Source organism: Onychomys torridus, chromosome 16 (genome assembly GCF_903995425.1).
Source record: "Onychomys torridus chromosome 16, mOncTor1.1, whole genome shotgun sequence".
In the NCBI taxonomy this organism is placed as follows: Eukaryota; Metazoa; Chordata; class Mammalia; order Rodentia; family Cricetidae; genus Onychomys; species Onychomys torridus.
In genome coordinates, this window is record NC_050458.1 from 68212396 (window position 1) to 68240083 (window position 27688).

General features: G+C 40.0%; 1 protein-coding gene across 1 annotated transcript; it reads right to left on the reverse strand.

The window, feature by feature from the left end:
• Positions 1-752: 752 nt before the first annotated feature.
• On the reverse strand, positions 753-20464 carry Gtsf1 (gametocyte specific factor 1). Its single transcript, XM_036209116.1, has 9 exons — positions 20381-20464; positions 18565-18609; positions 15354-15454; positions 9285-9411; positions 8622-8705; positions 8098-8161; positions 5370-5464; positions 4736-4768; positions 753-854 (listed from the first exon to the last, which is right to left on the reverse strand). The coding sequence occupies exons 2-8, from the start codon at positions 18578-18580 to the stop codon at positions 4752-4754; spliced, it is 504 nt and encodes a 167-aa protein (XP_036065009.1). The 5' UTR covers positions 18581-18609; positions 20381-20464; the 3' UTR covers positions 753-854; positions 4736-4751.
• Between the last annotated feature and the right edge of the window lie 7224 nt (positions 20465-27688).

Genomic DNA, 27688 nt, shown 5'->3' on the forward strand with positions numbered 1-27688 from the left:
TAGAAATCTAAACTGCTAGGCACACATCCGAAGGCAGTGACCAGGGCCTCTCATATATTTAAATTCCTAAGCTGAATCAAATTTGACAGGTGGAAAGCCTATACCTTCTCCAATTATCCATTTGAGCCTCCCTTGGTTTATACAGAAGCCACAGCTAGCTTGATAGTACATTTTCTAGCTAGAACACAGGAAGATAAAAAGCAAAAGCAAAAACCTACCCTACGCTGGAAATATTCAAGCAGCGAGATGTCCAAATGAGAATGGGGCGTTTTGCTGTACACAAGCTAACGCCATCTCAAAGACACTGGATGAAGAGATGTACTGTTCAGAAAAGCCCAGTTTTTTTAAATGCTTAAAAGAATTTGGTTTATATATGCCAGAGAACACAAATGCAGTTACTTTTTCTTTTTTTGTTTTTTCAAGACAGGGTTTCTCCGTGTAGTTTTGGTGCCTGTCCTGGATCTCACTTTGTAGATCAGGCTGGACTCGAACTCACAAAGATCCACCTGGCGCCACCACTGCCCGGCCAGAGTTTTTCTAATCCAAGTTTTCTGTCTATGCTAGCTGGATCCTGTATTATGATAGTTTCACATCATTATGTTTCATTAACTAGAATGGGAAGTGATTTTTTTTATTTGGGGCAGTAGGTATTTAAACTATCAAGCTGTCTACTTCAACAATGTGTAGAAGGTTCTGGCATCAAATAATTGAGGAGTCAAAGTCTCAGCAGTTAAAAAAAAAGTACTTGCCAGTTTGAAAGTCACAGACAGTTTACTGTTCTATAATTAGATAAAGAGAAAAAAGAAGAACCCTTGGGTAGCAGGAAAAAGCAAGAGTCTTCCATAGTCTGGCATCTGCAAGGAAATGAGAAAAAAGTTTTTACTTCCTTTCAATGACAGAAGTACCAACTACATCTTCCAGAAATTCAGTGTTGTTAATAACAAGACATCTTCTCCTCTTTAGTCCCTCTGTGTACATGGAAACTTGCTAACTGGATTAAAAACATTCTTCACAGTCATCGATATGCATTTTGTGTGTCAACAGTTTCACAAGTGAGAACTGGCTCTCTAGGCAGCTGACTACTTTGAACAATTCTAAAGAATTCTAATGAACTTATGTTGGTATTTTTCCTCTCAAATACTCTATTACTCATTAATTAACAGTATTGATATGTGTGTGTACCAAGACTTAAAAGTTACATTCATCCAGGGCTGGAGAGATGGCTTAGCAGTTAAGAGCATTTGATGCTGTTGCAGAGAACCCAAGTTCAGTTCCCAACACTCACAAGGTGGTTCACAAACATCTGTAACTCTACTTCTAGAGAATCTGATACCCTTTTCTGACCTCCATGGGCACCAAACATCCATGTGGTAAACATATATACATGCAGGCAAAACATTTACATAATATAAATGAATAAATCTAACAAAAATTTAAAAATTACATTTTCAAATTTATTTATTTATTTATTTATTTATTTGTTTGTTTGTTTGTTTGTTTGTTTTTGTGTGTGTGTACTTGCACAGTGGTTAGAAAACAGCTTTTGGGAAATGGTTCTTTCCTTCTAACACATGGATCCCAGGGATAGAGCTCAGTTCCTCAGGCTTGGAAGCAAGTACCTTTATTTGCTGGCCTCTCTCTACTTCTCCTTTTTTGAGAAAGTTTCATATATACTAGGTTGTCCTTAAACTAAATAGCCAAGGCTAATCTTAAATTCTGGATCCTCTTGTCTTCACTTCCCAAGTGCTGGGATTACAGGTTTGTGCTATTACACCCAGCTTTTCATACTTGGTCCTTAAGGGAAATCATGTCTTTTATTTCTTTTGTATCCTTCCACTAAAAGCTTGAAAAATTTGCAACAGGCTTAATAAATAATGCCTCCTTTTTATTAAGAGGATTAAGAAAAAGCTGTATATGTTTGTGCATACCTGTAATCCCAGCACCCATAGAGGCTGAATGAGGCAGGAGAACCTTGAGTTTGAGGTCAGCCTTGGTTTAAATAATCTAGATGCTGTCCTAATTAAAAGGAGTTATACAGAAAAAGAAATTCATCATGTAAGAGTATGATATCATATAATGGCACTATAACAGTGAAGTTAAAAAGCCAAGTACCAGCAGATACCACATGCCTTTAATCCTAGTACCCAGGAGACAGAGAAAGATGAATTTCTATGAGTTGGAGGCCAGCTTAGTCTAGTTCCAGAACAGCTAACATTACATAATCAAGAGACCTTGTCTGGGGTAGGGTGAGTAGAAGGGAATATCTTGTCTTAATCTTTTTTTTTTTTTTTTTTCCTTCGAGACAGTTTCTCTGGCTTTTCCTGGAACTCACTTGGTAGCTCAGGCTGGCCTTGAACTCACAGAGATCCCACTGGCTCTGCCTCCCGAGTGCTGGGATTAAAAGGCGTGTGCCACCACCGCCCCGGCTATCTTGTCTTAATCTTATGAGATGCTTCTTCTAGGTTTTCATAGAGTTGCCTTTCTTATTTACTAGACAGCTATATACTGTGTTATCATCAGACATCTTGTGGGAGATATAAGAGAGCAATTCAAAGTTCAGCATTCATCTAGGTCTGTTCATTGTGTTTCTTCCTGACACATCTCAGGGCTGCTCTGTTTCTTCTGGGGCCAAATTTCATTTTCTGGTTTCCAGATACATTTAAAAATTTAAAGTCAAAACTTACCAAGCTGGGCTGTGGAGGCACACACCTTTAATCCTAGCACTCAGGAGGCAGAGGCAGGCAGATCTTTGAGATTGAGGTTAGCCTGGTTTACAGAGCAAATTCCAGGACAGCCAGGGCTAAACAGAGAAATCCTGTCTGAACCTACCAAAAGTAGCCAATTGCTAGAAGAAACTAATAAATCTTTTTTTTTTAAAGGTTTATTTGTTTATTATGTATACAGTGTTCTGCCTGCATGGAACCAGATCTCCTTATAGATGGTTGTGAGCCATCATGTGGTTGCTGGGAATTGAACTCAGGACCTCTGGAAGAGCAGTCAGTGCTCTTAACCTCTGAGCCATCTCTCCAGCCCAAAACTAATAAATCTTATTGCTAATGACTAAATGGTGTTTCCTTTTATTATTATTTCTTTTTTAAAAGTGTTTTTTTTTTTTTTGAGCTGAGGACCGAACCCTGGGCCTTGTGCTTGCTAGGCAAGCACTCTACCACTGAGCTAAAATCCCAACCTTATTATTATTATTTCTTAACACTTTTAAAAAAATTTTTTTTTTTTTTTTTTTTTTTTGAGATGGTCTCACTATGTAGCTCTGGATGTCCTGGAACTCACAATGTAGACCAATCTGGCCTTGAACCTACATAGATCTGCCTGCCTCTGCCTCCCAAGTGCTGGGATTAAAGGTATGCACTACTACACCTGGAGTTTATTTATTGTGGTTATAATATTGTGTACCCTAATAAACTTGACTGAGGATCAGAGGATAGAGGCAGCCACCAGACAGATACAGCCAGCCAGTGGTGGCACATACCTTTAATCTCAGCGCTTGAGATCTCATGCCTTTGCTTGGGAAGCACACACTCTTTTAATCCCAGGAAGTAATATGGCAGGGCAGAAAAAGGTATATAAGGCATGAGGAAACAGGAACGCACTCTCTTTAGGCTGAGGATTTCATAGAGGTAAAAACTAGTGGCTGGCTATTCTGCTTTTCTGATCTTTTAGCTTTCACCCTGATATCTGGCTCTGGGATTTTTTTTATTAAAAGACCATCTAGATTTGAACAACTTTTTATCTATCTATCTATCTATCTATGTTTTTTTTGAGATAGGGTCTTTGCAGTATGTATGTATGTATGTATGGTTTTTTTTTTGAGATAAGGTCTTTGCGTAGTCCTGTCTGTCCTAGAGCTTGCTATGTAGATCAGTATGGACTTGAACTCAGAGACCCTCTTGCCTCTAACTCTCTGAATGCTGTGTGATGCCATGCCTGGCTGGGTGTTTCCATTTAGCTTTTCTAACTTATCAGAGGAAAACATTAGGTCTGGTACAAAATGAACCCTACCACAGATTCATCTGCTTCAGTGTAGATGGGGACTGGACAGCAACAGACCAATCACTCATCCATCTGATAAACACATGCTGAAAAATTATCTGCAAGACAGCTGAAACAGAATCCTGTCCCAGCCTTCCTTAAACTCCTGCCACCAGTAGTACCTCAGGCAAGACAGCTAAGCTGAGCTCTACCACTAGCCCACAGAAGGGCCTTCAGGAAAGGTTTCATCTGGGAAAAGTAAAGGATTTTGGTCTCGTCATAGAGATTTTTGGGAGGTTCTGCACTTAAACTACTAGATAATATCAACAGTGCAAGACTCTTAAGAGACCTAAACTTTTAAATACTCATTAAAAAAAGTATGAATTTTTAAAAAATGAGAATTAAACAGTACTGTATGGAGAAAAAATTGCAGAGCAGTGAAGCAAAGATGTTTGATTTATCTCAGTCCATTACAAGAGGCAGGATAGATCGAGATTGCAACTTTGATGTCAATTAAAAAAAAAAAAGCAGTGTGTACTAACATCAGGGGAAAAACTTAGCATGGAAACAGAATTTTAAGTAGTAAAGGCCTATTCATTAGTCTGTAAAGCCATTTATATATATATGTAAAACACACACACACAAAGCTTTAATTTAGTATCATAATCTGAAAGAAAATTGTAATCAAATTGCTTTATGTCCATTAAATCTTGCTACCATCTGAAGATAGAATGAAACAAATACTTACTTGAGAAGATGTTCAGTTACTGTGCATTTCCATCTACGAGAATAAACATTTCAAAATAAATATGCCATGTTGATTGAGATTCATTCCACCTTCCGTGCTTATTAATACAAATTCCTTTTTTTTTTTTGAGATAGGGTTTCTTTGTGTAGCCCTGGCTGTTCTGGAACTTGCTCTATAGACCAGGCTGGTCTTGAACTCACAGAAATCCACCTGCCTCTGCCTCTGCCTCCCAGGTGTTGGGATTAAAGGTGTGCACCATGTCTGCCTGGCATAAACACAAATTACTTATTCCTAGAATACATGGGTTAGTAATCTTAAAGCAGAATTCAAAATTAATGATTGAATTCCATTTAGAATCTTGGGAAAAGAAAGCAGTCTTGCCAGACAGTGGCGACACACCTACCTCTGCTTCTGGAGTGCTGGGATTAAAGGCACGCACTACCACACCCAGCTTTAATTTCTTGTTTGTAACCAAGGAGTTACATAGGAGTATTGTGAAGTAAGTGAGGTGCTTTGAACACAGCATTTATAGTCACACTTACTTTCAGCATCGGGCTGGGCATTCCAGATAATCAAGCCAATTGTTTTGTCACAATGAAGAGAGTAAGACTACTTTGACCTCTACTTCACTTACTATTTTTCCACGGCAGAACATAGGGCAGAGACTTGGGAACTCGCATGCCTGAAGCCAGGTTACTCTTATGTTCCACAACTATGTTGTTTGCAGGACTAAAAAAGGAATAATTTGATGTCATCATCAATATTCTTCAGGCATACACACAGACAATCAAAATGTGTTTTTAAATGGGGAAAACAATAACCACACATCTGAAATGTAAGTGTAGTTCTTTCAAAATATTCTTGCACTTAGGATGATTACCATTTCTCTGGAATGTTCCTTATTCCATATGTGCATTATGATGGAATTAACTGTGTGGTGGTACACACCTTTAATCCCAGTACTTGGGAGGCAGAGGCAGGCAGATCTCTTGAGTTGGAGGCCAGCCTTGTCTACAAACTGAGTTCCAGTACAGCCAGGGCTACAAAAAGGATCCCTGTCTTGAAAAGCAAAACAAAACAATAACAAAAGAATTAACCATTTACATTTTATAGAAATTGAGATAAACAACAATGACATCTACTGGTCAGTAGTGATATAAAACCCCACCCCTGTAAACAGGACAGGTGTGTCTATTCCTGGCTGGAACTCTCTATCAGGCTGCCATCAAACTCACAGTGATTTGTTGGCCTTTGCCTCCTGAGTGTCAGTGCTGGAATGAAAGCTGTTTCCCACCATGCTTGGCTGCAACAGATCTTGTCATAAATTATTTTTATGTGTATGTGTGTTTTATCTACATGTATGCCCATATGTATCACTTGTGTGCCGCCTAGTGCCTATAGAGGGCAGTAGAGGGTGTTGGAATTTCATGGAGCTGGAGTAACAGAGAACTGGGAGACAGTATGTGGGTTATGGGAATTGAACCTGGGTCCTCTGAAAAAGCAGTCACTTCTCTTAACCATTGAGCCATCTCTCCAGCTCCTATAACAAATCTCTTAAGAACTGAAGTTAAAGTTGCCACCAATAAAATTAATCTAAGTTTCTGTTATTGACTAAAAATAGTCTGCATTTATTAACTGACATCAGAAACTAAGAAATAAAAAAATAAGTATTTTATGAGTGCTGGAGAGATGGCTCAACAGTTAAGAGCATGTACTACTCTTCCAGAGGATCTGAGTTTGATTCCCAGCATCCACATTAGGTAGCCAGGGGATCTGACACCTCCAGCCTCTGTGAGCACATCCACTCATGAGCACATATCCACATACACATAATTAAAAACAATAAAACATTAAGCATTCAGGGAAAAATAAAGTATAGCATTTTATCCCTTTATTTTCCAACCCTGAAATGTCTCACTTGTGTTTGAAACTTGATCCTCTAAGGCAACGTGTTGGTATAATGAGAAATCTGACACTTGGAAACTGGATACAAAGTATTAGTAATAAGAGATATTTTCTTTCTTACTCATTAGATACTTTGGATTTCCCAATCTCAAAGAACTTTCCAGAGGTCCTGAGTTCAATTCCTAGCAACCAAATGGTGGCTCACAACCACCTATAATTCAAGTTGATCCCCTCCTCTGGCATGCAGGAATATATGTATATGACAGAAGAGTTTATGTATATGACAGGGCACTCATATACATAAAATACATAAATAAATCTTAAAAAAATATTTACATGTGTATGTGCATATGTGTGTTGGGTGTCCATAGAGCCTAGAAGAGGGTGTGGATTCCATGGATCTGGAATTTTAAGCAGTTGTAGGTTTGGCTGATGTGGGTGTGGGGACTAAACCCTTTAAAGAGTAACAAGTGCCCTTAATCCCTGAAGTCATCCCTCCAATCTCCTTTGAAAAAAACTTTCAGAAAAAATTCTGTTTGTGTCTTTGTGTGTGAATGCATGTGCACACCACAGCATGTATGCAGAGGTCAGAGAACAACTTGCATAAGCCTGTTTTCTTCTTTCACTGTGTACGTCTTGGAGATCAAACTCAGGTGTCAGGCATAGTCACAAATGCTTGTACTCATTCAGCATTCTCATCAGCCACAGGATTTGTTCCCTACCACAAGTATTGGTGATTTCGGGTTAAAATTGTCTAAGTAGTATAACTGGAGAACTTTTTTCAGTCTTAAAACAATGCAAAACCAGCAAAAATAACAAAAAAGAATAAAGCCCCAAACAGTTAAAATACAAATTGCTTTTCTTATTAGACTGTAGATACTATATTTCTGGTATAAAGCCCATGATTTTATGGATCAAAGAGCAAGTAAGGCTTAACAGTTAAGAGCACTTGCTGCTCTTGCATGGCACTGGAGCTTGCTTCCCAGCGTTCATGTCAGATGGATCACAACCACCTCTATCTCCAGCTCCAGTGTTTGACAACCTCTTGTGGCCTCCAGAGGATCAAAGGAAAACATACATGCATGCGCGCGTGCGCGAGCACGCACATGCGCACACAGAGACACACAGACACAGACACAGACACAGACACACACACTTCTGACAACCTCTTCTGGCCTCACACACCCTCTCTCTCTCTCAAAAGAGCAAGAAAAGAAAAACCCTCACCAAACTAAGTTATCACCATGAATCCTCATCAAGGAAAGATGGTGCTTGCATTATTACTATTATTACTATTGGTTTTTTGAGATAGAGTTTCTCTGTGTAGCTCTTGCTATCCTGGAACTCATGCTGTAGACCAGGCTGGCCTAGAGCTCAGAGATCCGCCTGCCTCTGCCTCCCTAATGCTGGGATTATTATTATTTTTGTAGTGACGAGAGTAAGATCATTTGATTTACCTGTTGTTGCCACAGAAGTTGGCTGTGCCCCAAACAAATGGGGTGCTGGTCTGTTCCCACAAATCTGCCAAAGGAAACAAAACAGTTTGTGATGCTACTAGGAAAAAACACCAATCCACATTAGTTGAATTTGTCAGATGGGAAATAACACAGCTAGGTTTTGAGGGGTATGAGTGAAAACTGATTGAGTGCCCTGCCCAAGTAATACAGAAGCAGGAATTTAACAACTGAAGGATAAGAGCCATAAATAATAGTAATCGTGCCAAGTAACAATCATGCACAGATGGTACAATAGGATTTATGGGGAAAACAGATGTAAAGAAATGCTTCTTCTAATCAAGAGGGACAGGCTGTTCTATGTGTCTGCACAGTGATACAAATGTGCTCATTTTGGGGCCCAATAAAAATAATAAGGCATTCCAAACAACATGGCACACTCATAAAAAAAGAAAACCTTCCTTCTGTCTTAAGCAAATGATCTGAGATTTAAATATGTGAAGAAAAAAAATATAGAGGCATCTCACCTTTATCCCAGTCTTCATCACAAGGAGGGCACTGCCATGTGCTCTCAGCCAGAGTCTCTTGTCCAAGGTTCCTGGTTTGGTTGACTGCAAGACAACCGAGATTTGACATATAAAGGACAAAGTGGGAGGCCCAGCTAGGTTATTCTGTTTAAGGGATTTAAGGCCTTTAAAGGCTGCAGGGTAGCCTATTGAGTCTTTGTTTCTAAATATGGATAGGGTGGAAGCTGACAGGAACAAGAAGCAGAAACAAAGACCGTTACCATATTTATAGCAATAACAGGATTATTTATTTATTGAGACAAGGTCTTAAACTCAAAAATGACCTTGACCTTCAAGGTCCTCCTGCTCCATTCTTGAGTTTGGGGATTACAGGTTAGTGCCACCATGCCTATGATTTTTCTGGCACAGGAGCTGGAACCTAGCTTTATCCAAGTGGCTCGACCCACAGAGCTCTATCTCCAGCCTCAAGAACTTTATTTTTAGATGATTTATTATAATAGTAGAAAACAGTCTGACCTATATAAGAATCTAACAACCCACTGCTACAATGACATAAACATCTCAAAGGCAGAAAAATGTTCCTTTGAAATGGCGAAAGCCAGCATAACTACAAACTGACTGGCTAACCCCCAGTACTGGAACATTTTAGCTAGTCAGACTTACCCACATCCTGCTCAATACAGCTCTTGTCATCACAGCTTGAGATGTGATGACTGATTTCAGCCCGGGGAACCTGGTGCCGAGCATTGAAGGGACAAGTAGCCAATTTGTTTGCAACATCAGGATGATTCTGTGGGATCAAAATTAAGGGATCTATCAATTGTTTAGATCTCATAAAATCCACGGAAACTAGCTCAGCCTTTTTCTATAAATGGCTCTGTGTAATCCCCTCAGCAAGTTTTTATGTCTCAGCTGTGGTGGGTACACTCAGCCAAGGTGGGTAACTCATCACAGAAACCTAAGAGGGAAATAGTTATCACCTACATAGACCATGCAGCTACTATCTCAGTAGTGTCAAAATGCAAACCTTTTGGTTATGACTGTAGGGATTACCCCCCCTCACCCCCAATACTGGGATTTTAGTGGCTTATAAAGAGCAAAGCAGTCAGTATGAGCCGTCTCTTCTCTGTCTGTCAGACACCACAGCCTGCAATGCTGGAGCCCTCTGCGTGTCTGTGAAAGCTGACATTCAGGATCAACACTAACAATGAAACACAGTCTGTACTGTAGCAGGACCTGCTAGTGCAATGTGACAGTGCTGAGAAATAGGGAGCTGCAGAGACAAGCTAATGATTTTTCAAACCAACATAGGGACACTTACTTATAGTATTGATGCCTGAAATAAGGCCCTGAACAATTTAACCTCTTCTATTTGTTTTTAGAGAAAGAGTTTCTCTGTACAGTCCTGGCTGTCCTGGAACTCTGTAGACCAGGGTGGGCCTTGAACTCAGAAATCCATTTGCCTCTGCCTCCCAAGTGCTGGGATAAAAGGTACATGTCACCACTACCTGGTGAACAATTTAACCTTTATTTCATCTATTTCACTTAGGAAAAATGCAAATGATAAGCACTTTGTGGACTAGTACCTTGTTTTAACCCCCCCCCCCCAAAGTATTTATTATCACCTAAATGTCATGACAAATGTACCAACAATTAAGAAATTTAAGAAAAAGAGGGCCTGGAGAGATGGCTCAGTGGGTCATTAAGAGTGCTGCTATCCTTCCAGAGGCTCTGAGTTTTTTTCTGGTACCCAAAGTAGAGGCCTGACAATTATTTGTAACTATAGCTCCAAGGAATTTAATACTCTCTACTGATCTCTGTGGTTACTCTCTCTCATACATATATTAAAAACAAAACAAAAAACAGAGGGGCAATGAGATGTCTCAAAGGGTCAATTCCACCAAGTCTGACAACCTGAGTTTGACATCCAGGACCTATATGCTGGAAGGACAGGGCTGATTTTCACAGGTTGTTTTCTTTCATGGGTCTGTAGAGATGGCTTACTGGTTAAGATTGCTGCTTATTGAGCAATCATGAGAAACTTGGTTTGGATTCCAGCACTGCTGGTGGCTATATCAGAGGAGCAGCAGGTGGTAATTGAAGTTCAAGGTGTCATCCCACCAGGAGGCAACCCCTGATGGGTGCATCTCGGATAGCCAAAGCCCTGAGTCCACAGACCTGGAATGTCTTTTGCTTCTGCTGTGTCTTTACATGTTTGCTGCTGCCATCTTTCTCTGGTATCTGGCATGGTGTGAGTGGGTGTGGGGAGATCCCCACTGCCTGTGATGTAGTGTATTTATCTCATAGAAACACCTCATTCCATTGGGCATTTTTACCTGTGATTATGAAGATGATTACTCCCTAAACTGTACTGTCTAGTTGATAGTAATATTAGTTTAAATAGAGTTTTGATAAAAAATAAAACATGGAAGTGACACATTGCTACAACACATGAGTTTCTATTGAGAAGCTGTATAGACTGTGGCTTAGGTTAATGACTAAGAAAAGCAATTTAGTCCTGGGAGCCCAGCTAGTTTAAATTCTTTGAACATTAATGTTGGAAGATGTGTTTATAGGTTTTGGAGTCATCATAGCTGAAACAAAGCTTTGAAAACAACTTAAAGTTAGACTAAGATGTTTTGTCAAATAGCTTTGAGATGAAAAACCCAAGAAGACAATCTAAAGTTTTAGAAAGGCACATAGTTGAGTGAGGAACTCTTTAAGGTCAGGGAACAAGAACAAAGCAGCCCAATTATCAACCATTAGGTGACGTGCCTTTCTTGCTAGGATTGGTTGAAAATCAAAGGTGATGATTAATTTCTTATACCCGTTTCTGCCCTCATTCTCCTAAAAAAAAAAAAAAAAAAAAGCTATTGATGAGTGGGTATGCACTCTAAAGATTTAAAGTAGAGCTGACTGTTTTTCATGTATAAAAGTTTAGGAGGATGGAAAGTTCAAAGTCTGCCTGGGCTGTAAGTTCAAGGTCACCTTGGACAACTTAGTGAGTCCTGTCTCAAAATTAAAGGCTGGCAACACAGCTCAGTGGTAAGAGCACTTACGAGTACTCTGATGTGAAGCCTTAGATTAAATTCCCAGTACTGCCTTCCCTTTCCCCCACAAAAGATGAAAAGAAAAATAAAACACAGTCTCCATTACTTATATAAAGCATGTTAGACAATAAAAGCAAAGGTTTTGGAGACAGGGTCTTGTTGTACAGCCCTGGCTGGACTTGAATTTGTGGCAACCTTCCTGCTTTACCCTTGCAAGTGGTAGGATTATAGGCATGCACCACTATACCTACTTAAGGAAAACAGCTTAAAATTTTTTAATTATTTTAAATGTGTATGAGGTATTGGGTTCTCCTGGAGCAGTTATGAGCCACTCAATGTGAACTTGGGTGCTCTGAAAGAGCAATACAGGTGCTCTTAACTGCTGGTCATCTCTCCAGCCTCCACTACTTCTTCTTCTTTCTTTTATTTTTTTGGTTGGTTTGGAACAGGGTATCTCTATGCAGCTTTGGCTACCCTGGCTGGCACTTATTCTATAGACCAGGCTGACCTTTAAATCATAAATTATCTCTGCCTACCTCTGCCTCCTGAGTGCTGGCATTAAAGGCATAAACCACCATGCCCAGCTAAATATTTTTTTAATTTTATATGTGTGAATGTTCTGCCAGTGTGTATGTATATGCATCATATGTATATCTAATCATAAAAGTGGGTCAAGATCCCCTGGAACTGGAGTTACAGATGGTTGTAAGCCACTATGTGGAAGCTAGGAATCAAACCCAGGTCTTCTGCAAAAACAAGTGCTCTTAACTGCTGAATCATTTCTTCTTCTTCCACCTAGTTTTTTCAGACAGGCTCTTTTTTTTTGCTAGAGAAGAGGGTGAGTGTTTCAAGACAGGGTTTCTCTGTGTAGCCCTGGCTGTCCTGGAACTCTCTCTGTAGACCAGGTTGTCCTCAAACTCAGAAATCCGACTGCCTCTGCCTCCTAAGTGCTAGGATTAAAGGCGTGTGCCACCACCTTTCCTTGAGACTGGGTCTTATCATATATCCCAGGAGGTCACTATATAATTTACCTGTCCTTGACCTCATGGCAATTCTCCTGCCTCAACTTCCTGATTACAACCGTCTGGATTACAGGTGTGTGCCACACTATGTGTGGTTGGTTTGTGTGCTTCTTTGTTTTGAGACAATCTCATGTAGCCCAGATTAGCAAACTCAACTTGCTATATAGTTGAGGGTAACCTTGAACTTTAGATTCTCCTGTGTCTACTTCCTTAGTGCTGGAATTATAGGCTTGAAAAATCATACATGGTTTTATGTGGTGCAAGGGATTGAACCCAAGGGCTTTATGCATGTTAGGCAAGCATTCTATAAATTAAACTACACCCCCAGCCCTAAATACTTTTTAAAAAATATTAAATATGAATTATATATAGTTTGGGTTAAATATTAAACTTTTTTTGGTATCTGTATCTAACATTGGTATTCTTTCTTTTTAATTTTTTTTCTTTTTTTTCCAGAGCTGAGGACTGAACCCAGGGCCTTGTGCTTGCTAGGCAAGTGCTCTGCCACTGAGCTAAATCCCCAACCCCAACATTGGTATTCTTTAAAAAAAAATGAGGAGCTGAAGAGATTGCTCAGAGGTTAAGGGATTTACTGCTCTTGCAGAAGACCTGGGTTTAGTCCCAGAACCCACATGGTAGCTTACAACTATATGTAACTTCAGTTCCAGGGGACCTGATTCCTTCTTACAAAATTTTCTTGGGCACCAGGTACACATGTGGTACACATATGTATATGTAGGCAAAGCACTTATATACAAAAAATATAAACCTTAAAAAACTTCTTTTTTAAATATCTTACTTTAAAAACCACTGAAGTACATTTTCCCCTAAGATTTACTCATGTATTTTATGTATATGAGTGCTCTGTCTTCATGCACTGATCCCATTGCAGAAGGTTATGTGGTTGCTGAGAACTGATCTCAGGACCTCTGGAAGAGCCAAGTGCTCTTAACTGCTGAGCCAACTCTCCAACCCCCAAGATTTTACTTTGTTAATTATGTGTGTGTGTGTCTCTGTGTGCATATGTGCACATGAGTACATGTGCCTGTGGAAAGCCAAAAAGGGCACTGGATTCCCTAGATTTGGAATTACAGGAAGTTGTGAGCTGCCTGATATAGTTGGTAGAATTTGTGACCTCTGGAAAAGTAGCAAGTGTTCTTTACCACTGAGCCATCTCTCCAGCTCTGACATCAGTATTCTAACAACCTATAAAAGTATTCATTCATTCATTCATTCATTCATTCATTCATTTACTTACTTATGTATGTATGTTTTTCGAGACAGGGTTTCTCTGTGTAGCTTTGCGCCTTTCCTGGAACTTACTTTGGAGACCAGGCTTGGCCTTGAACTCACAGAGATCTGCCTGCCTCTACCTCCCGAGTGCTGGGATTACAGGTGTGCGCTACCACTGCCCGGCCAAAACCTTCCTAACTTTTTTTTCCCACCCAGAGCTGGAGACCAAACTCAGGGCCTTGCACTTGATAGGCAAGCACTCTACCACTGAGCTAAATCCCCAACCCGATTTGTCTGTTTTTTTGAGACAGGGTTTCTCTGTGTAACAGCTCTGGCTATCCCAGAACTTGCTTTGTAGACCAGGCTGGCCTCAAACTCATAGAGATCCACCTGCCTCTGCCTCCTGAGTGCTGGGATTAAAGGTGTGCGCCAACACTGCTTGGCTAGTAATTTTTAATTAACAGAGGACTAGAGTACATTATATTAGCCAAGTCTATAAAGAAGTAAGCAGAGAGAAAACAAATTAAAAAGAAAAGAGATTTTGGGGCTGGAGAGAAGGCTCATTGGTTAACAGTACTTACTACTCTTGCAGAGGACCTAACTACAATTTCCAGCACCTACATGGTGGCTCAAAACTGTCTGTTAATTCCAGTTCCAAGATATCCATGCCTTCTTCTGGCCTCTGTGGGCTTCTGTGTACACACTGTGCATATAAACTTACACAGACAGACAGACATACACATAAGTTAAAAGAAAAAAAAAGATGTTGAAACTTGGAGAGTCACTTTCTTGAGTTAAAAATTCTAAACAAGAAGTCAGAAAGAAATGTAATAGAGGGGTTAGAGAAGACCCAGTGGTTAAAAACACTTGTGTTTTCAGAGGACCCAGGTCTGTTTTATAGCACCCACACAGTAGTTAAGAACTATCTTTTTAACTCCAGTTCCAGGGGATCCAATACCCTCTCTCTTCAAACTTCCACGGGCACTAGACACACATGGTGCACGTATATATATTCAACCAAAACACCCATATACATGAACCTAAAAATACTTTAAAAAATAGGGTACTTAGTACTTATCAGAATAAAGAACACATCAAATTTGTAAGGTAAGAGGAATTTCTCATTACTAGGAAAAAAATTAGTGATTCTTCTGTTTTCCAAAGGGTAAGATTCTAGAGACATTGTTTATAAACAATGCTTTGTTGATAGTTAGAAGAAAGAAAGAAAAAAAAAAAAGACAAAAAAATCTATAAACTTCATAGAATAAGACATCTGTAAATATTGGAACTTAACAAGGTAGAATCACCAAACAATCTGGCATTCAATTAAAATATTTATGTTAAACACTTTGTTGCCTATAAAGTTTCGCTCTTCAGAAAAACTTAAGGCGGCATGAAAGGTCATATTTATGAAAATAATACCTTACCTTTCTGCACTTGATGAGATGATAAGGAAACCTGCAGGCCCTGATCTGGTGATTTTTATCATAGGGGCACTGTAATAACTTTTCAGGGTCCAGGGAGTCGACTGAAAGAGAGAAAAAAAAAATACAGTAAGTATAAAGTATAATAGGATCCTGTAAAACTACAGCAGCCTTTTAGGTATATTAATGTTTTCAATAAATCCATAGTGAAAGAATAAGGCAGTCTAAAGAAAACTTTGATTAAAATAAATTGTGACTGGCCTGGCAGTGGTGGCATCCACCTTTAATCCTAGAGCACTTAGGAAGAAGAGGGTGGCAGATTTCTGAGTTCGAGGCCAGCCTGGTCTACAGAGTAAGTTCTAGGACAGCCAGGACTACACAGAGAAACCCTGTCTCAAAACAAAACCAAAAACAAGCAAGCAAACAGAAACAAACAAAACCCCCAAACCAAACGAACCAACTCCCACCAAAAAACCCCAAATTGTGACTAAATGATAAAAAAGTAACTATGAGAAAATAAAATTGTGCTATCATTGATTCTTTTTTTTTTGAGCTGAGGATCGAACCCAGGGCCTTGTGCTTGCTAGGCAAGCACGCTAACACTGAGCTAAATCCCCAACCTATATCACTGACTCTTAAGCACAGTAGTGCCAACAATGGCATGCTGAGGTCTCATTCATATTTTATTGAATATAGTTTTCATTCTTATTATAAAACAAACATGTGAAATGACATCCAAAGTATTTTGCTTCCTTTTCTTAAAGGTAACAATTCAGGGTCATTTATATTCTCTATCTACTTCAACCAAGGTTTCTCAAATAGTACACTAAAGGTGGAATGTACTGTTGGTGTACCAATAACCACTGTGGCTCACTGTACTTGGGAACTCTACTCTCCCAATCCAGCTGGCCCTACAGAAAGTTGAGGATAATTGGCATCCTTGTCAATTTCTAGTAAACAAGTTGGTAGCCATAGAGTTTCAATAGTATGTTCTACGGAAGTAGTGATAACTACAGCTTCCCCCAATCTGTTCTTTGCTTTACTCCTGTATGTTGTATTGGTTGCTCTAGTTTTCTTGTCCATGATCTCATTACTTTTGTCAGATAATTTTACTTTTCATATTTTGGAACATAGATGAGAAATAAAATTCCTTAATTGAATGACTACTAAACCAGCCAGCAAAAATAACAATATACTGCAAAGACAGAGTCTCCTACAGCTAAGCCAACTGTAGACATGGACTGCTGTGTTAAGAAAACCCTGAACCACACTACTCAAAACTGCCCTTAGGCTATCCAAGCTGCCTTGGCTGTGCCCCCAATCTTAACAAGCCTGGTTTAGGAAAGAAAGTTAAATGGCTAAGTACATTCTGAGAGCAAAAGGCAATCTAATAAAACACTCTTGCCAACCCTTGAAGGTAAGGATAAAGGATAAACAATTCACCTTTGATAAGCAGTTTATAAACCAGAGACTGCAATGAAAATCAGAAACCAGAGGGGAAGTGAAACAGACAGCTTCACTGGAGGAGTGGTAAACACGGAATAAATTGCTGACCATGGCCATGATGCAAATGAGCCTGAAAGGTGATCTGAAGGACAGAACAAACAGGGAGGAAAAAGTCCTAGAGAACTGGCATGCTTATTATGCCAATTGAGCTCTTCTTAGACTGCAATCTTATTTCTGAAGCTTCGGAACACCCAGAGAGCATTCACAGATGAAATTCTTATTAATTTTCCTTCATTTAATCCATTCCATCATGAGCAAATGTCAGCAATCGACAGAATGGAGCACTCTATGATTCACACAAATTATAACGCCCATATAGAGCATAGCATGAGTCAAAGTTGACAATGAGAACTACCATATGCTTTACTTCTTGGTCTGGCAATTTAGGTCAGCTCTGTTCTATATTGAAAAGAATTATCCATCCATTATTCATCCACCCATCCATCTATCTTGGTATTGGTGACCAAATTATGGGTCTTAAGAATGCTATACAAATGCTCTACCACTGAGCTACATTTCAGTCTTGTAAAACTTTTCTATTTATTATTGTGTGTATGGTATGTGTGTAGATCAGTGGAGTCAGTTTTCTCTCCTACTTTTACATGAGTTCCAAACTCAAACTAAGTTTATCAGGCTTGTATGGCAAACACTTCACTGCTGAGCCATCTAACTGGCCTGTTGGTTTGTCTTTTGATAATCCTGCTGTGAAGCCCATGGCCTAGAAGTTATGATCCTCCTGACTCAGCTTCCTATTACAGTGTGTCCCATTACAACTGGTTCTCATATCTCTTTAATTACTTAAAGTGTTTTGTTTCAGACCATTCGTTCAGGGTGATATGGCTGGAGACTAAAGTGTCTTTCTTAAAATTTGAATATTTCCTTTTAACAAAATAAAATGATTTGTGGTTGATATATTGTGCACCCCAATAAACTTATCTGGGGGTCAGAGAACAGAACAGCCATAATATTAAACATAGAGGTTAGGCAGTGGTAGCACACGCCTTTAATCCTAGCATTCCAGAGGCAGAGATCCATCTGGATCTTTGTGAGTTCAAAGCCACACTGGAAACAGCCAGGCATGGTAACTCATGCCTTTAATCCCAGGAAGTGATGGCAGAAAGCAGAAAGGTATATAAGGCGCAAGGACCAGGAACTAGAGCTGGTTAAGCTTTTAGGCTTTTAGCTGCAGTTCAGCTGAGATCCATTTGGATGAGGACTCAAAGGCTTCCAGTCTGAGGAAACAGGATCAGCTGAGGAATTGGCAAGGTGAGGTGGCTGTGGCTTGTTCTGTTTCTCTGATCTTCCAGCTTTAACCCAATACCTGGCTCTGGGTTTGATTTTATAAGATCTTTGAAGATTTGTACTACATCTATTTATTTTCATTTTGTGTGTATTGGTGTTTTGCCTGCATGGATGTCTGTGTGATGTATGTGATCCCCTGTAACTGGAGTTACAGACAGTTGCGAGCTGCCATACGGGTGCTGAGAATTGAATCCAGGTCCTCTGGAAGAGTAGCCACTGCTCTTAACCACTGAGCCATCTCTCCAGTCCTAAAATTAGAACTATTTCTATGCCCCAACACCACATAGACCTTTCTTTCTCAGCATTTCACCGAGAAATCTGAATTTTTCATAACATATAGTATAGTCAGGCATCAAACTATGCATAAATGATGTATTATTTTCTAAAAGCAGCAAGTAGTACATACTGTAAGTGTCTTCCATGCTGATGGCAAAGGAGTCCTGTTCAAGTGCTAGAGGGAAAAACATGGTTCAGAGAATCAGAAGTGAGATGCATCAAAAGGCAGTCCTAAAATGTAGAATCATTCCTGGAATTGAAGCTGCCCAAGTTCAATAACATTTCTCTTCTTTTAAGCATTCTTTACTCCTATGACTAATTTTAGCATCATCCATAATTCATATTCTTGGAATAAACTCTAGGGCCCACACACAGGTCACATATGACTACTGACATAAACTACATTCAAGCAAAGTATTTTAAGTGGTATTACAACACCTGCCACTGTTCACCTGCTATTAGAGCTTGGTGCTATTTAACATTAGCAATAGGGGGGAAGTTGAAGCCATAAAATACCATTATTTAAAATTCCAAATCAACTACTTTAAAGTTCTTCTTTCCAGCTAGAGAGATGGCTAAATGGTTAAGAGCTCTGGGGCTCTTGCAGATGATCTGAGTTTGGTTCCCAGCACCTACATAGCTTACAAGTGCAGTTTTAGGGGATCAAATGCCCTCTTTGGCCTCTGTGGGCAATGCATGCCCATAGTGCACTCATAAATGCACACAAACACATGTAAAATAAATCTTATTTAATGACTTTTCTTAAACATGATCAGAAAATGTCATACCAATGTTCTCTCTTTCTAGCAATGCTTCACTCTGTCCCTCTCATTTCTTACACAATGGCAAGATGAGTACTACTCCAGTCAGTACTGATTCTTTCTAGATAGTGAGGGCACATGTGAATTTAAGAACTCATAGAGAACATGTAAAAGAACAACTACAACAGAAATGAAAAACATTAAAAGAGAAAACGTCTCAGTTTGAATTCTCTTTTACTGGAGAGCTCTATCACACACTGATTTAATTCACTTATTATTATGGGAAAACTAATTTTGTATATAACCACTCCCATAGGAATCTTCTGAAAATTGGATGCACATACAGCTCTTGTCTCTAGGCAAGCTCTCCTTTGGCCTCTCACACAATTCCACACCCCTTCCCCCCATTCTATGACATAAGCAGCATTAGAACCTTTGTTAAGAAATACAGGTGATCAGCTAAACTCTAGTTTAGTACTTTGCTGCAAAGCCCATTTGTTAATGACAATCATTAGGGAAACTATCTGAAAATTATTCATGTTTGGATTAAACTATCTTGACCTTTTGGAACCTCTATTACAATTATGTCATACTTTGTTAAAAATAAAAAAGGTTTGGAAGGACGAATCAAGCGTTACTTTTTAAACTTTTTTTATTTTAAGGTATATAAGAGTGATGAGTGCAGTATTCAGCAACTTAAGACAGTCGACCCATTCTTTCCCAGAAAACACACTGACTATAAGTAGGTCAAGAGCGCTGGGATTCATAACACCACCCAGCTGTCTCTTACTTTCCCCATCAAACTGTTAACAGGTGACTTGATTTCTTTTCCTCGGTACTAGGCTTCTGTGAGCTGGAAAAAGTGAGAATCTGAAGCTACTCTTTAAACCCTGAAAAAATCGCAGCTCTCGGGAAAGTGGTAATTTCTCTCCCTCTATACAAAAGTCCCTAGATTCAGAAGAGTCAAACAACGAGAGGGCAAGGAGCAGGCGAGGGGAGGAGGCTACCTTGAAAACAAGGTAGAAAAGGCGCCGGGCGGGCGTCGAGTGGACGATGGCCGCCGTGGCGCTGCCCAGGGCTTCCGGCTGCGGAGTCAGGGAGGACACTGCCGTGAAGTTTTCCCGCCCGTGACCTGATTCCAAGGGCTGACCCAAGCCAATGCCACACCACCCTCCTCTTTCCTACCTCAGTTCAGACGCTCTCCCCACCGCCGACTTCGACTTCGACTTCGACTCACTGCCAGGCCCCGGCAACGCCCACTTCCGGCCTGGCCTCATGCCAGGGCGGGGCCGCACTTCCTGTGACTGTGGCTTGCGCTGGCCCGATGCAGCGAGGCCAACGCCTCTGGTGCTTCCTCCTCTTGGCTCACCCTCCTGCCATCAAGGCTACCTCTTGGGGACCTTTGACCACTTTGCTTTTGGCCACCACGCCTCCTCCACTCCGTGGCCCAAATGGTCCTATGTGGGTGGAGAGCTTCCTTTGCTGGCTTCGGGGCGGCCATCTTAGGAAAACTAGGGAAAGAATGGGGTTGGAGCTGGGTGCTGTTTGCAAGAAAGCCTTGTTTGTGGAAGTTGTTGAGACAGAAATGTAATTTAGATTTTGAGAGTTCCAAAGAGGAATGGTGGAGATAAATACAACGATTGAAGAAAAGTCAAGAAGGGCAGGGTTTTTGTGTTTATGTAATTCTTGTAGTCTCTCAATTGAAAAGGCAACAGTAGTCTCTGAGAATAGTTGGGAGGATGATAAATTTCTTGGTGGGATTAAAGGGAGTTTTAAGTTGGAGAGGACAGGTGGGTCAAAGAACTGGAAGCAGGAAACTCAAAACACTGGGAGCCTTTGTTCAGAAAACAACACTATTCCAAAACTGTATTTGTATACCTGATTAAGTATAAATACTTGTCCTCAAAGTACTTAGGAAAAACAGGTACTAAACCAGGGAGTGGCTGAGATGGTAAATTCCTATAAGGAAATTAGTAGGGTCTGCGATGACCTGGGAAAGCATTAGGGAGAAAAATAATTTATAAATTTTATAGCTTTTGAAAAAGTGTTGACACTGTGGGTAGATTTGGTGACACTTTTAAAAATACCAAGTTGTAAAATACATTATATGACAAGTTTTTTGTACTTTCTAAAGCTTAGAAGGCAGTCTAGAAGTTGTCTGGCTGCTGAAATACTGGAGCTTATGACACATTTCAGTGGGTAAGAGCCTAAATACGCTTTGAAGACCATCAGGATAACAAAAATAAGGTGAATAGGGTCTTGGGAGTGGGACATTTTATTTTTACATGAATAATATGCAAATAAATTATCAGCTCTGTTTCCCCGCTCCAGTCAGGAGGCTGAAGAGTGCTTGCTTCATAGTTTTCAGTACAGAATAAGAACCTAAAAGGAGCTGGGGAGTAGAGGCACAACAAACCTGTCATCTCAGCACTAGGGATACTGAGGCAAGAGGATTGCCATGGATCTGAGGCCAGTGGAGACCACCTAAGCTACAGAGTGAGACCCTGTCCTTCTGAAAACGTGCTTCTGTGGGGGGTGGGGGAGTGGGGGTAGTGGTGGATGGGGGTGGGGTGAGGTCCCAAAAAGGATCTGTGGAGTTGGGGAGGAGAAGGAGGAGATAGACATGATCTGAGGGTGAATTGGGATGGCTGCCAGCAACATTTAATTGAGAAAAAAAAATCACACCTTTTATACTGTATAGTTGCACATAGGATTAAAAGGTAGATAAGGGGCTTGTGAGCTGGAGTATGGCTTGAGATTAGGGGTTAAGGAATCTAACATTGACCTTGACAATAGGCATCAGTAATATGTTAATGGAAGGGTCACCAACCAACCACCCAAAACCCTAAAAAGAAATAGGTTGTGGATGGGAGATGGGCTCAAGTCATTCTTGCTACAGGATAATGTTTCTTTTTTCTTTTAAGATTTATTTATTTATTATGTATACAGTTTTCTGCCTGCATGTATGCTTGCACATCAGAAGAGGGCACCAGATCTCATTACAGATGGTTGTGAGCTACCATGTGGTTGCTGGGAATTGAACTCAGGACCTCTGAAAGGGCAGACAGTACTCTTAACCTCAGAGCCATCTCTCCAGCTCTAGCAGGATAATGGTTCTTTTTTGTTTTTCAAGACATGGTTTCTCTGTGTAACAGTCTTGGCTGTCCTGGAACTCGCTTTGTAGACCATGATGGCCTTGAACTCAGTGAGCTCCGCCTGCCTCTGCCTCCCAAGAGCTGGGATTAAAGGTGTGCACTGCTGCCACCACCACCACCACCACCACCACCACCACCACCTGGCTTGGATAATGTTTTTTTTTTTTTTTTTTTTTAAGATTTATTTATTTATTATGTATACAGAAGAGGGCGCCAGATCTCATTACAGATGGTTGTGAGCCACTATGTGGTTGCTGGGAATTGAACTCAGGACCTCTGGAAGAGCAGTCAGTGCTTTTAACCTCTGAGCTATAATGGTTCTTAATCATGTCTGCACATTAGAATCATCTATGGAGTGCTTAAGATATACCATGTAGCTGGGTGGTGGTGGCACACACCTTTAAATCCCAGCACTCAGGAGGCAGAGGCAGGTGGATCTCTGTGAGTTCGAGGCCAGCCTGGTCTACAAAGCTAGTTCAGGACAGGCTCCAAAGCTACAGAGAAACCCTGTCTCGAAAAATCCAAAAAACCAAAAACAAACAAAAAAACAAACAAAAAAACAAAAGCCAAAACCCAACCCCCCCCCCCCCAAGACTATATAAATTCCCCTCTTAGACCAATTAATCAGAAAAGAGTCAGGCATAGTTATTTTTAAAAACCTACCGAGGGGGAAAAAAAAACCCCAAACTTACCCAGATGATTCTAATGTGCAGCCAGACTAAGAAATATTGACCTTGGCACTGTCTTGAATTTGCAAAAGCATTTCTTTCACTTGGATGGCCTGGATGATTCATAGGTACAAGCTGTTAAATGCTTTTTCAGAGAGAAATTGCTTCATTGTAAACTTAGCATAAAGCATTTCAGGAAAAGCTGTTTTTTTCTTTTTTTTCTTTTTTTTTTTTTTTTGGTAAAGTTCACTTCAAATCATTAGGAAACAGCTTAAAACAATTGTTTTTGAACTCACTCTGTAGACCAGGCTGGCCTTAAACTCATAGAGATCAGCCTGCCTCTGCCTCTGCCTCTGCCTGAGTGCTGGGATTAAAGGCGTGCTCCACCACTGCCCGACTTTAAAACAATTCTTGTGAGATTCTGAATTTTGAATTTATCACAGTATCATTCATGAAGAATTAGTGGGGCCAGAGTAGTTTGAACTATTTTTTTTTTCCTCCAGAGAGCTGATGCAATTTTTGTCATTGTTGTTCTGACCCATTTAGATAGTTACAGATTGAAATTTCTGTGGAAGAAAGCTAAGGGCTTGAGAGAATGGGAGCAGGGAGGTCCACTGCAGTCTCTAATCCTTCCTTGTCAGGATGGCAGGGTTCTTAGCTGACGGAGCTGCTCCATTTAGCACTACTGGACAAGCCCACTGACTCACAAACAAAAGACAAAGGTGTCTTTCAGTGGTGATTTGGAAATAAGGATGCACCACACATCTGTTCCTTCTGTTCTTCCCTTTCAAGCCAAAAAATTTATGCTTTATCTGAGATCCCTGCTGAGTTTTCTTTCAGACTGTTTTTTTCTGCCCAAGTTGATAATATTTGAAAACAGAAAAACAATGAAACCAAGTAATTTACACAAGGGTCATTCTAGGAGCTAGCTGAGATTACTATCCAAAGCTGAATCTGGTGCTTGCTGGTTCCATCTGTGCATATATTACCATATATATATATATATATATATATATATATATATATATATATATACATACATACATAATATACTATATAATTAAATATTAAATTTTAAAATTAAAAAATGTACATTAAAATTTATAATAGCTAAAAATAAAGCCAATGTTCTAATCAGCCTAATGAGTAATAAGAACTCTTGAGATTCTTCAGAAACATTCAGTGTTTGATGGATTGAGGAAATGGCTCAGTGGGTAAATGACTTGCTGCTAAGCCTGATGACCCAAGTTAAATCCCTGGAATCAACTCCAGAAACTTGCCCTCTGACATCCACATGTGCACCATGACATGCATGCACTCATAAATGCAAATAAATAAGTGTAATAATATTAATAAAAAGAATCTTTCAGTGTTTCAGAAAGCCTAATAAATTTCTATTCAGCAGAAGACTAAGCATTTCTTTGTTTCTGGCTTGAATTGTATTGAGTCCTGGTTCTCTAATTATGATTTCTGATTTTCAGTTAAGTGTATAATTAAACATAGAAAAATTATTCCATAGATGTAGTTGAAGAATCTGTCAAAATTAAGGTGTATAGAGCTAAAGATGCTTTTTCTCAAGCATGAAGACCTGAGTTCATATCCTCAGCACTCATGTAGAAGCCTTATATGGTGATAAATCTAAGCTGGAGTGTATGTACCCACACTCTGTGTGTGTGTGTGTGTGTGTGTGTGTGTGTGTGTGTGTGTGTGTGTATGCGTAGAATGCTTAAGATCTACTCATAAATTTTAGGTAATAATACATATTTATTAACTATAGCTGCCATATTTTACATTAGATATTTAGAACTAACATAGTATAGCTGTATACTTGTAGGCTTCCACCAATATCTTCTTTTTTCTCTGCATACAGTTCTTAGTGTCTCAGATCTTAACTAACTTGAGAATTCATCAACCTTGTAAGAGTGTGAAAGGCAAGAAGAGACTATAATACTTGAAGCTTTTTCTTTCTAATTTATACTTCAGCTTAGAAAGCCGAATATAGGAGTATTGATAGACCACAGGAGTGATGATGTGGGACCAGTGAAGTATGTTCCAGAGCAATAACACATGAAGAATGCCCCCCTCCTCCATTTATATTATGAATGAAGAGTGACAAGCTGATAACTTGACTTTAGGCAAGAAACTTTGTAGCTGGAAAGTCTTGTTATTATTCTGTTGTGGAATAATCTTTTTGTACACTGTGAAGATGTCTTTGCCAAGGTACTTTCTGATTGGTTTAATAAAGAGCTGCATGGCCAATAGCTAGACAGGAGAGATAGGTGGGATTTCCAGGGAGAGAGAGAAAGAAGAGAAGGAATCTAGTCATGGAGAGACACCAGCAAGACACCACAAGCAAGTCTGACATATGGTACAGAGGAGAGGTAACTGAGCCATGTGGCAAAATGTAGATTAATAAAAGCAGGTTAATTAAGTTATAAGAGCTAGTTGGGAAAAAGCCTAAGCTAAAGGCCAAGTTTTCATGATTAAGTCTCCATGTTGTTATTGGGGAGCTGGCCATCCTACAAAAGAAAGTCAGAACACATTTGAGAAAGCTTGCTGAATTATTGTATTGATATAACTTACCTTGGTAGGAGTTTTTGAAAAATGGAAACCTGTCACCAAGAGTTTTGAAAGGCTGATTTGTTTATTTTTTGAATAATTTATTTAACTTTATGTGCATTGGTGTGAAGGTGTCAGATCCCCTGGACCTGGAGTTACAGACAGTTGTGAGCTGCCATGTGTGCTGTGGATATAGCTCTATATAAATAAAATGCTGTTTGGCCAGTGGCCAGGCAGGAAGTATAGGCAGGACAAGAGAGAAGAAAATTCTGGGAAGTGAAGGCTGGGGCAGGAGAGACTGCCAGCCGCCGCCATGACTAGGAACATGTAAGGTACTGGTAAGCCATGAGCCACGTGGCAAAGTATAGATTAATAAAAATGGGTTAATATAAGATAGAGAAAGTAGATAACAAAAAGCCTGCCACGACCATACAGTTTCTAAGCAATGTAAGTTTCTGTGTGTTTACTTGGTTGGGTCTGAGCATCTATGGGCCTGGTGGGTGAGAGAGATTTGTCCTGACTGTGGGCCAGGCAGGAAAACTCTAACTACCCATGTGGGTGCTGAGAATTGAACCTGGGTTCTCTGAAAGAAGAGTCAGTGCTCTTAACTGCCAAGCTATCTCTCCAGCCCTGAAAGGCTGATTTATTATGAGAGAAATATTTAGCCCAGAGCACTGGATCTCTTTTTAACCTCATCATGTCTATAAAGGGTTCTTTGCATTCAGCAGCTGTAACTATGGGCTCAGGATCATGCCTGTCTTAAAATAGCCCATAGTTAATGATAATAAAGTAGAAAGAAAAACTATGTAAAGATGTGCTATTTGTATGGGAGCATGTGGGCATAGCTAGAACATTGGGGGATTTGGGAAGTCTTTGAAGTAATTATATTTATTTATTTTTGAGTGAGGTCTCTCTGTGTAGCCCCAGCTGCCCTGGAACTTGCCATGTAGACCAGGCTGGTTTAGAACCCACAGATATCCAACTACTTCTATTTCCTGAATACTGGGATTAAAGTTGTGTGCTCCCATTCCCAGCTTGAGGTAATTACATCAAAACTACTATTGGTCTGGAGAGATGGTTCAGTGCTGAAGAGCACTGTAGTTAGAGTTTTCCTGCCTGGCCCATAGTCAGGACAAATCTCTCTTACCCGCCAGTCCCACAGTTGCTCAGAGCCAACCAAGAAAGCACACAGAAACTTATATTGCTTACAAACTGTATGGCCATGGCAGGCTACTTGTTATCTACTTCTTCTCTCTTAAATTAACCCATTTCTGTTAGTCTATACTTTGCCACATGGCTTGTGGCTTACCAGTGTCTTTACATGTTGCTTTCCATGGTGGTGGCTGGCCGTGTCTCCTCCAACCTTCTACTTCCCAGAATTCTCTTCTCTCTTGTCCCGCCTGTACTTCCTGCCTGGCCACTGGTCAATCAGAACTTTATTTACACAGAGCGATATCCACAGCAGAGCACTTGTTACTCTTACAGAAAACCTGGGTTTGGTTCCCAGTACCCACATAACAGCTCACCACAGTATATAACTCCATAACCTTGATGCCCTCTTCTTACTTCTGTAGGCAGGAGATATGCACATGCAGGCAAAACACTCATATGCATAAAACAAGTAAATATAGAAAGGAATCTAAAATTTACTACTTTTGTTTTTTCAGAATAAATACTCCTCACCTCTGTAAGTTTGTTTGGGTTTTAATGAAGCTTTGATCAAATGTTATATTAGAAGCTAAAAAATATCCATGTGGTGGCGCACACCTTTAGTTCCAGGAGGCAGAGGCAGGTGGATCTCTGAGATCAAGGCCAGCTTGATCTATAGAGTCAGTTCCAGGATAGACAGGGTACAAAAAGGAAATCCTGTTTTGAAAAACCCCAATTTTTTTTTTTCAAGATAAGGTCTTACTATGTAGCTTTGGCTGTCCTGGAACTCATTATGTAGTTCAGGATGCCCTTAAACATAGAGATCCACCTGTCTCTGCCTCTTAAATGCTGGGATTAAAGGTATGTGCACTATGCCCAGTGCATTCAAATCTTTTTAAAAATTGTTATTTCATTATTGGTTTCTTTGAGACAAGGTTTCTTTGTGTAGTCCTGGCTGTCCT

Bases quoted from the DNA above. Each gene is read 5' to 3' on its own strand.
- Gtsf1 (XM_036209116.1), bottom strand. The intron at 9,412-15,353 runs GTAAGGTATTAT...TTGATCCCACAG, and splicing joins ATCTCATCAAGTGCAGAAAG to AATCATCCTGATGTTGCAAA. The intron at 8,162-8,621 runs GTGAGATGCCTC...TTCCTTTGGCAG, and splicing joins TGATGAAGACTGGGATAAAG to ATTTGTGGGAACAGACCAGC.